The 18,079-nt window shown below is 42.2% G+C and overlaps 1 protein-coding gene across 1 annotated transcript in view; it reads left to right on the forward strand.

The window, feature by feature from the left end:
- The first annotated feature begins 1,021 nt into the window (after positions 1-1,021).
- LOC122790978 overlaps positions 1,022-18,079 on the forward strand; it is a 436,865-nt gene continuing 419,807 nt past the window's right edge. The window contains exon 1 of the mRNA XM_044058701.1: positions 1,022-1,313. Within this exon, the coding sequence (XP_043914636.1) occupies positions 1,079-1,313 (235 nt within the window). The 5' untranslated portion in view covers positions 1,022-1,078. The remainder of the gene's footprint in view (positions 1,314-18,079) is intronic.

Raw genomic sequence — 18,079 nt, forward strand, 5'->3', positions numbered from 1 at the left:
TCATTCAATGTGAATAAGGTTATTTACTTAAGGTTTATTATGGGCAATAAAATAAAACAGAGCTCAATATGGTTAAAAACTAATCAGTGGCCTTGAAATAAAATAGTTAAACAATTAAATAAGAACTTTAGTGAGCATTTTTTTAAAGTTGTGCAGTTATACTGCATATTGGCCTCCTTTATATACATACATACATACAAACATCCATATATACATGCATGCATACATACATACATATATTCATACATGCATACATACATACATATATACATACATGCATGCATACATACATACATATATACATACATGGATACATACATATATGCATGCATACATATATATATATATATATATATATATATATATATATATATATATAGATGCATACATTCATATATGCGTACATACATGCATATTTACATACATACATACATGCATGCATACATGCATACATGCATGAATACATATATACATACATGCATACATACATGCATACATGCATGCATACATATATACATACATGCATACATACATGCATTTATACTTATATATACATTTGATTACCAAACAAGAAGTTAAGTTTTAGGTGACTTCATTTTGTCTCTACACTGCCCAAAGTGCCATACCATATACTTCTTGTCACCTAAAAGGAGATTAGTTTCTTCCTTAAAAGTGCTAAATAGGTAAGCACTTGTCAGATCAGTAGGCAGATCACTGCATCCTAAGTGTTTGCTATTGTGGTAAGCAGAGTTCACTTAGAAAAACAGAACTGAAAATTGTAATGTTTGGAATGTTCGCTACATATTATATTATATATTACATTGCAAACCTAGCAGCAAATGCAATGTGAGCAACAGTTTCTACCCATCAGTGGGGGTGGGGTGTGGGAGGTGATCCATTAAGAATGCAGTTCATTTTGCTCATTTTGCTTAATAATAGTTTTACAAGTTATAGCATTTTTATTTAAATATTATTACCAAATGATTTAACATATTTTGTCTTGTCCTTTTTTCCAGATACTCCAGTAAAACCAAACATCACTGCACGGTCAGATGTGTATAAAGGAGACACTGTCAACATGTATTGTGAAGTACCACATATTTTTAAAGCAAACAAGGCCTTTTTTTATAAAGAAGATGAATTAATCTATACTTCCATTGCTGAAGAGCTTAAGAACACTTCATCTTTTATTTATACAATCATCAATGCTAATAGTTCAAATGAAGGAAATTACACATGCCGGTATGAAACAGCAATAAGTAGTCGAATTCTGAACTCTACAAGTAGTGAACCATTGTTTTTCAGAGTACAAGGTAAATGTAAGACTAGTTTTGTTACTGTTTCATTGTAAATGCACATTACTGTACAGACTGGAATTGAACAGTGTAGCCAAAAAGAATCTTCTTCTTTCGGCTTTTCCCAGTTAGGGGTCACCACAGTCAATCACCTGTCTGCTCATGATTGGCAGTAGAGTTTTTACTGTGTTGAGTTGCCAGCCCAGGGCCCAACCTTCCACAGAAGGAACACACATGCACACACTCACACCTAGGGCCAATTTAGAGTGTCCAATCCAACTAGAGCATGTCTTTAGGGATGTGAGAGGAAATGGGAGCACCCGGAGGAAACCCACGTGACCAGAGGGAGGACATGCAGACTCCGCACAGAAGGCACCCCAGTTAAGAATCGAACTGGAAAACCTCTTGCTGTGAGGCAACAACACTAACCACTGCATCACTGTAGTGTAGCCAAAAAGAATATTATAAGAACATTCCAAGTTTGGTCATTAGTTACACTTGGATTTACTCATGCTTGGCATAGTTTGGTCATGATGGCAAAGCCAGAGTTCAAGATCTTTGTAATGAGATTGTATTTTATTGTTTTTTTTTTAAATATAAGAGTGATAATAATTCATTTTGAAAAAAAAATATTTATTTCAATTTGTTGATAAGTTATTGAACTGTTATTTTTCAAAGGCATTTAGTAAAATTTAATATTTCATTTTAGAGAAATTTTAACTTTAACTGAATTGTTAAGTAACATTTTAATAACATAATACAACTATGTTAGTACATGCTATTTATCTTTATGTACTTCCTTTTATGTGATATTTTATATGTTGTCATTTTATCTCTTTTGGTGGTTGTGAAGATGTATAAAACTGAATATACAAGTGTTCATAGATGATGGTTAACATAAGGGTTAGGTAAGGGGATAGATTCACCCCAGGATTCAGCAAGCTCTGCATGGCATGCAGGAATAGTGCAGGAGCTACTGCAGGCAATATGGCCACCGTGAGATCCAGGAATAAGCTCCCGGGACGTGCACGAACACAGCTGCTGTATGCAAATTACCACATTTGCAGGTGAAAACTATGCAAGTGAGGTGAATTTGCAATCCAAAAAGCTGGCAGCCGGTCATGCAGGACTAGTGTAGTCTGCAGAAATGTACTCTGTTGGTAACCAAGTACATTTCTGCAAACTACAAAATGGAGCCATGACAGCTCCAAATAAAGTATGTATATTATGTGGAAAGCATGCCCATGGCCAAATATATGGCCACTGGCATGGAAAACAGTTGCAAAAGTAAAAAAAAAAATAACTTTAATTTTTTATTAGCCGATTTCGGCTGTTTAAGCATAGGACAGTGGCGCGCAAATGGGATTGGGCCAAAAATTTAAAAAAAACTTGAAATAAGCATTCTATCCATATTCAAAATTTAGCCATTATACTCAATGGTAGGTAGAAGACAACATGGCCAGTGAATAGTGGTTGTTAAGGGGGAAGGCTCAGTGTGGGACTTGCAACTAAGCATTAGCAGACAATCCTATGCAAATGAGGGGAATTTATTGATTTATTTATTTATTTTATTTTACAGTTTGTTTACCAGGATAGTCCATTGGGCCAAGAAGAGCCCGTTTTCAATGGAGTCCTGGGGAGAAAAGCTTCATAAGACATTATACAAATTTAGACAATTACAGATGAAAACGACATTTCACTAAATATTTACAAAACCTGTCAGAACGTATTTTCAAAATACCTTAGTTTATACAGTGGAGAATATAAAAGTAGAAGTGAAAGGAGCCTTGCATAGGAATCAAGTGAGAGTTATAGCAGGGGTAGAGAGGAGGGGGTAGGAAGAGATTAAGTGTAAAGTAAGAAGAGAGAGAGAGAGAGAGAGAATAGTAAGAAGAACTGGTATATGAGGGGTAAGAGGAGGTGGGAAGAAAGGAGAGTAAAGGCAGAGTTAAGTTAGTCAGAGGAATGATACTGAATCCTGGATTCCCCCTCAAGGCTAGCCTGCACCCAACCATGTCAGTGCAGGAAGGCCATGGTGCAAGCCTAAGATCTAGCTGACATCATAAAGGGGTGTGTCAGGCATACTGTAAGCTTATTGGAGCCCTGTGGCTCAGGTTTGCCGTAGTTTAGCAGAGCTAAGCAAGGGTGTGTGTCTGAGGCCGCCTAGCACTCTTTCCATTGCCTAAATGGGTGTGCGCACTACGCACTGTGTTTTAAAGAGGGAAAAAAAGTAAACCAGGAAATAGCAGCGCCATTCATATCTGTGCACTGTGTTTGCATGGTGCACCCCTGAGCTTAAACAGGAAGGCAATGGGAAGGGAAAACATCAGTAGGAAGGTAATCAAGGAGAACTAGCATAGCTGGCAGGTGAGATGTATCAAAATCAGCCAATTACACAGGCAGCAGCCCAGTTCAGCACACTGCTATAAACTATGCAAACATCTTACCCTCTGTTTTTTCCCACAAACTCTACACCACCAGTGTACACAAGTGGGGAAATTTTACCAAACAAAAGCAACAAAATGATAGGGGCTGCAGCAGCTATCATAAATCAACATGTGGAAGAGGCTGAGGGTGCTGAGGATGAGAATGCTGATGACCAACCCACAGAGAGGAGAAGGAGAAGGAGAAGAGTGTATAGACCCAGGGTAACCTATCAGGGGCTACATGAGATGGAGATAGTGGAGCACCATAGGGTGGACAGGGACCTCCTACAGCAAATTGTTGAACTGTGCTGGCCACACCACACACAGAACCAACAGAGGGGAACCCAAGGTATGTGTAGGCCTTAGAATACTAGCCACAGATACTTTCCAAAGGCCAACTGGGGATATCATGGGGATCTCACAGGCATCAGCATCCAGGGTACTCCACCAGTTCCTGGATGCCATGTCAGCACATGCCGGTGAACACATATATTTCCACATCACCTGTGAGGAGTTGGGCAGCAATATGCATCTCTTCCACAAAATAGAAGAATACCCTGCTGTAGTGGGTGCTATAGACTGCACGCACATATGCGTCAAACCACCACCCGGTGGCCAGGGTAGGGTCTACATCAACCACAAGGGCTTCCCCTCCATCAACTGCCAGATTGTGTGCGATGCCCTGGGCATTATAATGAATGTGTGTGCTGGCTGCCCTGGAAGCTATCACGACTCCCACATTTGGCATCTGATGCAACTGTACCAGAGATTTGCCATTGGGGACATCACTTACGGTCACCTAGTGTGGGATGCTGGTTACACAGAAATACACACACACACATGAACAAGAACTCCATAATGAGGCACATGCACAGACCAGAATCATAACTGAGCATGTGTTTGGGATGTTAAAATCATGGTTCCAGTGCCTGGATGCATCTGGTGGATCCTTGCAGTACTCACAAGCTACATGTACCCAAATTGTCATCGTATGTGCCATGCTACACAATATGATCCTGTGGAAACAGCTGTAGTATAAACAGCATGGGGCAGGACCACACAGCCCCCCCTACCATTGCCAAGGCCTGCACAGGCACAGAGTGACTCGGAGGAGGAACAACCTGAGCATGCCCCAGTAGGCAGAAGGAGGTGTGCCCAGTAAGCCCAAGCTGTGGCAAAGAGGCAATGCATAGCACATACACTGACATGGTAGGAACCCAGGGAATGACACATCTCTCTGATTCACCCATACAGTAAAAGGGATGCCAAACATGACACTGCTTGTGCTTAACCATGTATAGGGAGTGTACTATGTGCATCCAACATAGTCAGCCCTCCAGCACCATCCTCAGTACTGGCACAGCCACAAGGTAAGTCACTCTTCCTACCAATTGCCGAATGGAGTAGTATGTGTTGTGACTTGTATCTATGGTATGGATGTGAGCATGCAAGGGAATTGGATGGCTGAATGGGATGCCAGCAGATAGTAGACACCTATAGTGGCAGCACGAGATCTGTAACAAATACTGGTGTCACCATAGCAGCCAGTACTAGACAAGGTGACAAAACTCACTGCAGGAAATGTGCTGGGTCACATGCGCGTTCATAGGACACACACATGCCAGTCAGCGAGGCTCACATACCCAACAACAGTCTCAACCAGCATGACAGGTGTATACAAACACAAACAAAGGCTGTGCAAAGGCCTCTGATTGATGGCTATGGCAAACACCCCCCCAGACCTACACAGACAGACTACAACAAGTCAGGTAGTGGGATGTTAGTTCTGAAGAGTAAGAAGTCAGAAATTGAAATGTAGGTCAATCAAACCTAAGACCTGTAGTACACTGATATGTCTCTAGTCAGCATGATAGGTTAGACTACAGAATGAAATGGAGTACCTGAAATACCAGCACTGTCATAGCAAATGTGTAAAAGTGTCAGGTGTGCCCTCCCCAGTCCTATGCAGAAATGTAGTAACAGTTAGGTGTGCCCCTCAATCCTATGTAGAAATGTAGTAACAGTCAGGTGCCCCCCGCCAATCCTATGTATAAATGTAGTAACAGTCAGGTGTGCCCCCCCCCAGTCCTATGTAGAAATGTAGTAACAGTCAGGTGCGCCCCCCAATCCTATGTAGAAATATAGTAACAGTCAGGTGTGCCCCCCAATCCTATGTAGAAATGTAATAACAGTCAGGTGTGTCCCCAGTCATATGTAGAAATGTAGTAACATGTATGTGTAGGTATAATAACAGTGGAGCACAGATTGCCTGAGCTGACCAAGGTAGCTGGATAGATTGTATCATGTGTACAGTACGCAGGACTGTGTGTGTTAGGTTGGTGTGTGTCATATATTGTGTGAGAGTGGTCAGTATGTATGCATGGTGAGGTTTGTCCTGGTGGCCATTGGCCAGTACTGCCAATGGCAGGGCCAAGTTCTTAAAACTGCAGTGCCAAAAACAATGCTTCCCAGCAAAACACATTCCAGCAGTAAGCCATGGTAAATGTTTAGAAGTAGTATGTGTCACCATCTGAAAGATGGACATGAGATGAATGTGGGCCCAGACATACAAGCAGTACACAGGGGGAAGTACCCCAGACAGACAGTGTATAATATGTAACTGGCAAATGGGCACACCCTTGGAATTGTACATACAGTTTAGCAGCACATTATTTCGGCTTGTAGTAGGGGAATACTGATGTTGTCTGGCCAAACACTGGCAGACCACAAAGGTCATAGGTATAAAGTATTTAGAAACAGCTGATGTCCCTGCACAAGCCAGCATAAGTGGAATGCCCCATGCATATCTGTAAGTAAGATGCAAGTAGTGTCCATAGCACACATGCACCCAGCTCACCCCACTACAACACACAGGTACCTCTCCAGTCTTATCCCTGCTGTTGGGAATAAGTACAATACGGCCCCCACCTCTGTATGGCAATAGCTAAAGAATGCAGCATGCAGAACAGGTGTCCCATGCAGGTGTGTCCCTAGCTGTAAACAGCACCCTGTCAGCATCCACTCCACTGGATCAATAATGACAGAAAGTATTGGCATGAACACCTTGCACACCTACCCTGTCACTCCAGGGGAATATAATGTATTGCAGTCTGGGATCATAGGAGTGACACAATGCAATGGCCTGTTACAGCTGGCCTGCATCACTAAAAAATGACCTACAGTCCTTTGCCAAAGGCCAGTGTCTCACCCATACTGCCAATGTATGTTATGTCATGGACTCCCAAATAACAACATAACACAGTCCACAGAACCCAAATGCAAGGCATGTGGACAAATCTCAGTAACACGCCCACCATGTCCTACTGCATGAACTGTAGACCAACACCAAATTACTGCTGGGATGAGGTGATAACTATAGGGAACATATCAGATAATGTTTGCATAATATTTGGAAGAGGGTAGAATAATGGGGGGGGGGGTAGGAGCATGGGTGGCATGGAGTTTGTAAAGTCCAAAAACTCAGCTGTGTGCACATACTGTCCCTGGCTGGAAATACAAGAATGGGTGGCTACAAACCTGCTAGTAAACCACAATGTGAAGGGGTAATGTCCAGAATTATCACCCCTGCCTGTGGATAACCTGTGTGAATCTGTATAGCTGTGAGGTATGGCCATAGCAGGATATGGCCATACTGTCACATTGATGGATGTACAAGCATGGAATCCTCAGCTATCACTGTACCAAGGTGCTGAACCATTTACACAGACTCAGCAGCAAGTGTCTGCAGATTCCCATCCAGAATGGCATGATTGTGCAAGAATATGTAGGCTGCAGACCACAATACTGGACACAACTGCATTCACCCTGTGTTCCCCAGGGCATCACTGTATACCTAACAGTGACATAAAATATCACAGTGTAAAACAGTGCATATGTCTCAATATCTTTGCTAACACCAATACCATGTATCAGAAGGAACACAGACACAACTATCTACAGTAACCCACTATCCTTTGTCCATTTCGACTCCATATTGTCAACCGATCTACAGATATCCTGCAGAAACAGTTTGCTGGCTGTAGATGTAGAACACAAAAGTCTGCACTAGATTACAATCTACCTGGAATGGATTCAGGCATTCAATATAGAAGGTTATACTGGGCATGCTCCCACACTTGCAGAAATGAAGCCCATGTCTGGCAACATCAGTGGACCATACATAACTGACAGTTGCAGATGTTAGTGCAATCACTCCTCAGTACACTCCAGTCATGCTTTGTGCACACATTGGATAGGGATACACACATATATCAAAGGACAACACACTATAATAGTCCAAAAACACACATACATAGATGTGTGGAAGAGAGTGACAGTGATAAGCAGCCTCCCATCATGAGGCCTGTCCCACCCCAGCACACATCCAATTGGCTAAAACCACATGTTGTGCAAATGTCAATCACCGTAGACATTTGACTTTGGTATCCCTCAGCACTATAGTGTATATGGTGCTTGTGGTAACTGTGTAACCTGACTGTACAAGTCAGTAGTCATCTAGCAGTTGTATACATGTACCTGTGGAATATAAACCTGTGTGTGCCTGAGTGTTGTGTGTCTGCCTCTAGATGAATGGGTTATGCCCCATGCACACACACTGCATGTCCCATAGCCCTACTATGGCAAGCCTGCTGATGTCTTCACCTTGAAATACACCTTTGGGGAAAGAGTAGCCCAGGAATCTCTGTGGTGCATGCTATAACGGTGTAATGCTGTAGAGTGATGTACTAGTTAGGTAGGAGTTCTAATCCCAGACTTGGAAAATGTGTGTGTTTGTCTGTATAGGGATCGATGCCTTTTTAAGCCACTCACAATCACTACAGTTTCAAATGCCCTACTTTGGCAGGGCTGCTGATGTCATTCACCTTGAAATACACCTTTGGGGAAGGAATAGCCCAGTAGTCTCCCTAGCACGTCCTGTAACTTCATGATGTTGCAGTGTGATATATTAGTTAGATAGGAGTTCTATTCCCAGACATGGCAAGTCTAGATGTCTGTTTGTTTGCCTGTGTAGGGAGCAATGCTTTTGAGGCCATTCACAGTCACTACAGCCTCCATTGCCCTTCTTTGGCAAGCCTGCTGATGTCATTCACTTTGAAATACACTTTTGGAGAGGGAGTAGTTCTGTAATCTCCATGGCATGTCCTATAACTGTGTAATGTGATTAACTAATTAGGTAGGAGTTCTATTCCCAGACATGGCAAGTGTAACAGTGTGTGTGTTTGTTTGTCTGTGTAGGGATCAATAATTTTTAGGCCACTCACACTCACTACAATTTCAAATGCCTTACTTTGGCAGGGATGCTGATGTCATCCACTTTGAAACACACCTTTGGGAAAAAATAACCCAGTAATCTCCGTGGCGCGTCCTATAACTGTGTAATGCTCTAGTGTAATGTACTAGTTAGATAGGAGTTCTATTCCCAAACAATGCAAGTGTGATGTTTGTGTAGGGATCAATGCTTTTGAGGCCATTCACAGTCACTACAACCTCCATTGCCCTTCTTTGGCAAGCCTGCTGATGTCATTCACTTTGAAATACAACTTTGGGGAAAGCATTGCCCACTAATCTCCATGGTGCATCCTATAACTGTGTAATGCTGTAGTGCGATGTAGGAGCTCTATTCCAAGACATGGCAAGTGTGTATGTTTGTGAGTGTTTGTTTGTCTGTGTAGGAATCAATGCTTTTGAGGCCATTCACAGTCACTGCAACCTCCATTGCCCTTCTTTGGCAAGCCTGCTGATCTCATTCACTTTGAAATACACCTTTGGAGAGGGAGTAGTTCAGTAATCTCCATGGCATGTCCTATAACTGTGTAATGTGATTAACTAGTTAGGTAGAAGTTCTATTCCCAGACATGGCAAGTGTAACAGTGTGTGTGTTTGTTTGTCTGTGTAGGGATCAATAATTTTTAGGCCAGTCACACTCACTGCAATTTCAAATGCCCTACTTTGGCAGGACTGCTGATGTCATCCACTTTGAAATACACCTTTGGGAAAAATAGCCCAGTAATCTCCGTGGAGCATCCTATAACTGTGTAATGCTGTAGTGTAATGTACTAGTTAAATAGGAGTTCTATTCCCAAACATGGCAAGTGTGATGTTTGTGTAGGGATCAATGCTTTTGAGGCCATTCACAGTCACTACAACCTCCACTGCCCTTCTTTTGCAAGCCTGCTGATGTCATTCACTTTGAAATACATCTTTGGGGAAAGCATTGCCCACTAATCTCCATGGTGCATCTTATAACTGTGCAATGCTGTAGTGTGATGTAGGAGCTCTATTCCAAGACATGGCAAGTGTGTATGTTTGTGAGTGTTTGCTTGTCTATATAGGAATCAATGCTTTTGAGGCCATTCACAGTCACTGCAACCTCCATTGCCCTTCTTTGGCAAGCCTGCTGATGTCATTCACTTTGAAATATACCTTTGGGGAAGAAATAGCCCAGTAATCTCAGTGGAGCATCCTATAACTGTGTAATGCTGTAGTGTGATATACTAGTTAGGAAAGAGTTCTAATCCCAGACATGGCAACTGTGAGACTTGGTGTGTGTGTGTGTGTGTGTGTGTGTGTGTGTGTGTGTGTGTGTGTGTGTGTGTGTGTGTGTGTGTGTGTGTGTGATTCATATCCTGTGTGGAGATGACTGTGCATGGGTGACAACTGGACTCATTGTGGAGCGGGTTTTGCAAATTTCTTATATGGTGGGCCTATTATATGTCACAATGTCCACCTTACAAGGATAACAGATGTCAAACAGCAGAGAGGCTGGGGTAGACAATCCACACCCCTACATGTGACATCAAGGCCTGGTAAACAATTTAGTCAACCCTTCTATTACCCAGAAAACACTGTAAACCCATGTCTCATACACAAACACACTCAGCTAGGCTACAACCACTATGATGGTAGTTCCCTGCATATTGCCCACAGATAGTAACCATGGTGTGATTGCAGGGACTACAGAGGGCATGGCATCCAGTCCCATCCCTACAATAGGCACATAATTGCATACAATGCTCCTTCACTATGTTCCCCACTGGATGCCTGCAACAACTGTAGTGCCAGCAAATGTAACCCAGAAAGGACATACCATGCCTTATACACATGTCCTGTATGGACAGGTGCCACTGACCCCAGGGAATATCTGTATCATGCTGTCAATGTAGGTGCAGGGTCAACCTGGTGTCTATTGCCAGTTCTCACTACATGAGGCCAGGAATGGCACTTCTGATGATAACAGTCTCTGTACACAACATGCCCCAGACACCCCAAGTACACTTCCACATGTCACAGAACATGCATGTGGAATGTGTGCACATTCCACACACCATCCATGTCATGGACTATAGAACACATACGTGGCGAGCATGCACAGCACTGGCCACCCACAATAGTAATCCAGATGACTGGATGGTGAATACAATACCCACCTGTGTGGGCCAACCCAAACACTACACCCCTGAGCCACACAGCAGACCATTGTCATGTGGCCTGATGCCAAGGTATACCCTTTACCTAGCCTTGTACAGCCTTCTGGCACAGTCAACTACTACACACCTGTGAAGCAATGCGCCCATGCATATCAGTACTGGCAACCTGTGTGTGTGTGTGTGTGTGTGTGTGTGTGTGTGTGTGTGTGTGTGTGTGTGTGTGTGTGTGTGTGTGTGTGTGTGCGTGTGTGTGTGTGTGTGTGTGTGTGTGTGTGTGTGTGTGTGGAGTATAATGATTTTGATGCCATTCACACTCACTACACCTCCCACTGACCTACTGAAGCATGCCTTCTGATGTCAGACACCCTAGCATACCCTTTGCCCATATATCATCCTGATAACCCCTATGGTGCATGTGATACCTGCATTTTACTGTATTGTGGCAAACTAGCTAGTTAGGAAGTCTAAGCCTGACCCTGCCAACTGTGATAATGTGTGTGTGTGTCCCTGAGAGAGTGTAGCTGTGTCAACCTTGACACCTGTTCATGTGGACAGGCATGTGTACTACACCTACCTTATCCCTCCTTTATCACTGTTACAGACGTCACTCACCATCGAATATACCTTTGGACAGCTTTCCCAACATATGATCTCTGTGGCACATGCAATAACTGCATAGACATGTGATAGCAGTACATAGTCAGGAAGGGGTTTGAAACCCCATACTGGTAAGTGTGTGACAAAAACATGTTTAGGTTTTACTCGCCCACCCCCTCCCTGTCTTACTTTGTCTCTGTCTGTCTCTCTCACCACCTCTCTGGTAGATATGGAGAAGTACAGCTGCTTTGCTTATGAAGCAGCTTGTGTTTTGTAAGGGATGATCATGACCAGCTGATGGCCTCTGCACAAATTGCAGTCCCCCACTAGCTGATTGCATGTGGGACAGCTGTGGTAACATTCCCATAGCCAATTGCATGGAAACACACTCCTTTAACTAGGAACATCATGTGGGTGTTGGCCCTTTTCATTCACTGTGAGCAGGACTTCATGTCAGTGTTTGGCAAACAGCAGCACAAATAGTAGAGGGGATATACCTCTAACAACATACACTGTGGAGACAGGCCAACAAACAGTTCCAGACATGACTACAGAATGGAGTAATGTTGGTTTAACAGGGTTTCTGTGGATATGGCTGGTCTACATGATTTCATACCTATCCTGACAGTGTTATGTGTTTGAGGAAACACCCACCTGTAGGGTTATCTGCAGACTGGCCAGTGTTTGGAGTCTTATGTGCCTTGTGTTACTCACAGTTCACCTATCTTAGAACTGCAGAAGCATAGTCTGAGGACTGCAGTCAGTACATGGTGACAGCCATGAGCGTTACTGACTTCATATCCCTCATAAGACATATGTCACAACAAACCCTGTTACAACAGTAAATGTATGAGGGTACCACAGCAACATGCCAATATTGGCCCAGTGTTTGTGGCTCCAACCATAAGTCTGTAAACCTTTGTACATATGTCATGCAGTAAGAGGTACATATGTTCTTTACACCATTATGTATTGACATCATACCTGATAACAATCCAGTCAGATAACAGACTGCTAACATGTTATGTATAGTAGGGGTTATTTCTGAGGACATAACCTGGGCATTCTGTGGTTGTGTGTACAGTAGTGGGGTCTGTGTACTTATGGTTATTGTCGACAGTATGTGTATTGGAAATACGTGCCTTGGCCTGTGTACAGACTGTGGTAGATGTCATTGTTCTTGGTCCTGTTCTATCTGATGTTACATGCTGCTCCAGTGTATGGTACCCTATCAGCTCACATGTTTGTAGGGCCAAACACACATGTGTCTCATGCCACAGACAGGCATTGGACCACACTGTGTTGTGACCCAGTATATGTAGGGTTAGTGTGTGAGTGGGACATATGAGGATGGTGTTGATCATTCAGTCAATATAGTGTAATATTAAGCTTGCATACCATATGTGGCTGCGGCTGTTTTCACATTGGTTGTGGGTATGCACTTTCAAACAGGTGTGTATTGCTCTGTGCTGTGACATGCCTGTACAGCCTGTTATATTTGCAGGTGCATGTGTATTCCCCCATACGAAATGTAAGCCAGTGTTTGTGGCAGTCTGCCTGTAGTTTGCACAGTGTTTTGTTACATGCTTAGCAGCTTAGTGTAATTACCCAGTGTGATGTTATGTCCAGATATTTGCAAGATGTACTGCTGTCAGGCCAACATAACTGTTGTGTATTTTTGACAAAGTTGTGGGATGCTGTACAAGATGTATGTCACTAACAAGTGGGTAGTATGTGGCCATGTGACCTCTGCACCACCTGTTATTATGTGTCAGGACAGACAGGAGTGTGTGAATGCTTAAACTGTGTGGGCATATGTAGTCCAGTATTCATGTGATATACCCACATACATAGCTGTTAACATCCACATTGTTAGGCTTGGTCCACATGTCTCGAACTAAGGGGATCTGTGTATACCTCTGGACTGACCAGAGTGTGCCAGACTTTCCATATATATTAGTCATACCTCTGCTGTAGTCCACAAGATCATTACTTTGCTATCAGTGGTAATGTACTATGATGTCCTTAGGATGTCTGTCAGTAACTAATGGTGTGCATGTCAATAGCAGATGTGACCTCCCACACACAACATGTCTGTTAAGACAACCCCTGTTCCAGTAGCAACAGTCTACATACATACTTGCTATACATACATGACATCCCCTTGCACTAAGAGGTTGAGACTATTGGTGCTAAGGTATGACTCTACTTCATTTTCTGGACATATGGTAAACATATATATATATATATATATATATATATATATATATATACATATATGGATATATATATATATATATATATATATATATATATACATATATGGATATATATATATATATATATATATATATATATATATATATATGTACACATACATATACAAACACCTATATATGTATATATATATATATATATATATATATATATATATATATATATATATATATATATATATATATATATATATATATACATATATAAAGATCTATAGATATATATATGCATCTATATATGTCTACATATATAAAGATCTATAGATATATATGCACATATAGTTATAGATATCTACATAGATATATATGTGCATATATGATGTACATACACATATATATAAATATATATATATGCATACACACACACACACACACACACACACACACATATATATATATATATATATATATATATATATATACAGAGAGATTTATAAATGGCTATATATATGGTGCACTATACAGATGTGTGTACAGTGGTTTCATGCCACCTGCCATGTGCTAGCAGGCAATCTGTCTACAGACACCAATTTGGTGACCCTCAGGGTGAGAGTGACATGCATCAGCCAATCCTCTGGGTGCCTCCTGCAAATGGCCGGTGAGGTGCTCCAGTTGATATGTATGCAACATATATTACAAAACATGGTTAGTGTTTGCACATGGCAGGTGGCATGATACCACTGTACACTCATATGTATAGTGCATCATATATATATTTATAGATCTCTCTGTATATATATATATATATATATATATATATATATATATATATATATATATATCTGTGTGTATGTACATCATATATATGTGTATGTAGATGTAGACATATATCTATATATGTATATATCCATATCCTTGCCATGTGTAAACATTACCGTTGTGTATACCTTCCCAGATGTATCACACCCTATGTATCTGGTATGTGTATATTTAGATATAACAACATATGTGATACAACAGTAATATCACTAACATGTACTATACAATTGTAGAAGTCACAGCAATTCCTCGATACTATTCAACATATCTACTAATAGATGTATTGGAAAAACTGGAGCATTGGAGCATCTGGAGTGTTTCTCCCCGGGCCTCCGCTGAAAACAGGCTCTGTGGAACCTAGTCGGACATTCCCGGTCAACAAATGTTAAATAAATAAAATAAAAACAATGACTGTCTTCACAGCTGTTATGTTGTAATGGTTAACTGTTGTGACTATAGTGTACAGGGTCCTGGGTTCAAGGGCTGTTAACTATTTTGCTGGGCAGAACAAGGGCTGTTGGATACAGAGTGGTTAAGGCAGTTTTTAGCAGCTTTAAATGCATTTGCATGAGTTTGTGCAACTGTAAGTGGTGCTAACATACGGTTAAACGTACAGGCGCGTACACCATATAGGCTTCACTTACCAGTGCGCACATGTAATATTGCAGCAATGCTGACACCTGCTAAGCATGGCTCAGCCCTGGTAATCAGTGCTCACATTCTGGTCTGGTATAATAGCAGGGTAATGACATCTTTAATAAGTGTATTTAATTCCATGTACATAACATGTGCTGTCAGTACAGTAGCAAGGTGTGAGTCCCTGTCTGGGACACTTGAATATATATGACCTGTACAACACTCTTATCTGTGTGAATATGTTACATACAAGGGTAGTATCCCAGGTTATGTGCAGTCACACTGGCATTTAGCGTATCATGACGTTACTACTGTTGACAGTGCTTTCCCAAGCAAGAGTAGATTGCTAATTGTAGTACTGACAACAAACACCCCTGCATGCATAAATGGACTCTGAGTCCTCACTGTCATGTTCCTGGTGTGTGAGCTGTGTCACATTATATATTTCCTACTGGATAATGATCTGACATGTGGAAATTAACTGTAGACTACTGTCTGTATAGCACATGTCAGTGAGGGCTACCAACATGTAGTAATGGCATACCTATCGGTGTCAGATGTCTGTCAATACATTCATCCTACTGCATAGCTAGTTGGTGAGCTGATGTCTGTCAGTCCCTGTACAGATGTGCAGATGTCATGTATCCAGCTTGGATACGTACAGGCAACCTATGTTTGACTGACAATGACATGTCTGCCCAGCTGTGATATAACTGGCACAAATAGGACACAACACCCTGTACGCACCACATGCCATGTGTACCTCCACTACACTACCACAGTCAACAGAACATGCTTGGGTACAGGTCTCCAAAACAGACACTAACCATGTTTTGTAATACATGTTGCATGCATATCAACTGGAGCACCTCACCGGCCATTTTCAGGAGGCACCCAGAGGATTGGCTGATGCATGTCACTCTCACCCTGAGGGTCACCACAGTGGTATCTGTAGATAGATTGCCTGCTGGCACATGGCAGGTGGCATGATACCACTGTACACACATCCCCTACACTTCCCATCTGTCCATGGACAATAGCCAGGTACACATCTATGAACACCTGCAGCGATGCACCCCAGTACTGACAAATGTGTACATGTGCATTATTGAGGATATCAGCCTCTGTGTTTTAGTACACCTGTAGTTGGGAATACCCTGAGGCCCTTCACACCCACTGCAGCACCTGTTGCTATAGTTATATGTGGCTGCTGCTGTACCGGAGATTACATGTACCTTGTTATGCACCTCTCCCTAAAGGCTACTTGAGCCTTGCAGTACCAGCACAACACTGTTGTACAAATGGGTTGATGGGCATGGGATACCCACTGAGTTCTGGTAAGTTTTTGTATGTGTGCATGTGTGTATATATGTAGGGTATAGCATTCCAAGGCCACATACTCCTATTACAATATGCATTGCTACACAGTATTAGGGCTAGTGATGTTGCTGCTCATAGGAGAGGCATGACAATGCATCACCCTACTTTGCCTGTGGTATGTGCATTAGATGCATATCCCTGTAGTAGCACTCTTGGGATGGACAAGGGGTTGTATTGCAGTCCTGGTCAATGTATGATGGTGGGTATGTCAGAGTGTCATCATGGGTTCCAGTGCATACAATATCCACAGTGGGGTGTGGGTGCTGGGTATACTGTCATTACACCATGGTACCCCGTTCCATGTTCCAAGTACCACTGTATGGTGACCACTGTCACCATCAACTATACAGAGTAACTGATAACACTATCCAACCCAGTTATGCATGTGCTGTGTGCAGCCTACCTGTAACACACTGGACACACTGACAAGTTATTTAGCACTGATAGGCCCAGGTCTCTTGGATGTGTGTCTGACTGTTATGTGTTTGTTAATGTGTATATGATGGTATATCATAGTATGTATTGTCCATATACAACCATTACATCCCCATTACCATACTGTACATGCCTGGGATGTTCCGCATGTAACATGTAACCTGGAACAGACCTCATCCTAAACACTGTGTGGTGTGTGTGCAATTATAGCCACACACATCAGTAGCACTACATACCTAGGTAGGGGTCTAGTCTCAGTGTTGCCAAGTAAGAGTGTGCATGTAGGTGGCAGGATCTAATTCAGATTGCGAATATACATGTCCCGGGGTCATCTGCCCATGTGGCACAGGAAGTAACTGTTATACAGGCCTGTGACATGTGTTCAACTGTACCCAAGATATGGCACAGCCATGGTGTCACCACAGTGCCATACCCTTCTGAGATATGACAGCAGACCATCCTCCTGCTGACACATGTACATCTACAACACAAATGGATAACATTATGGAGACCACAATCATTCAGTGTTACTAACAGCTATAATAATTCATGGCTGACAGCTACACTACCTGACATGTAAGCATTAAACATTACTGCTGACAACAGGTTATACAGCAATACACTGGTACACTGTCATACAGTCACCGTGTGCATCCGAATCATATTAGCCTGTCCCTGCATTGATGTTATGGATGACAGAGATGTGGGGCCCCCAAAAGGGGGGATCATTTCCCCTTTTTTGCAACCCGGGTGTGGGGTTTTTGGTTTTGCCCCAAAAAGAAACCTTTGGGTTTCATTTTTTTAACCAAACCAATTGTGGTTTTTTG

The sequence above is a fragment of the Protopterus annectens genome, chromosome 16.part0 (assembly GCF_019279795.1).
Source record: "Protopterus annectens isolate FY-2018-M chromosome 16.part0, PAN1.0, whole genome shotgun sequence".
NCBI classification, from domain to species: Eukaryota; Metazoa; Chordata; order Ceratodontiformes; family Protopteridae; genus Protopterus; species Protopterus annectens.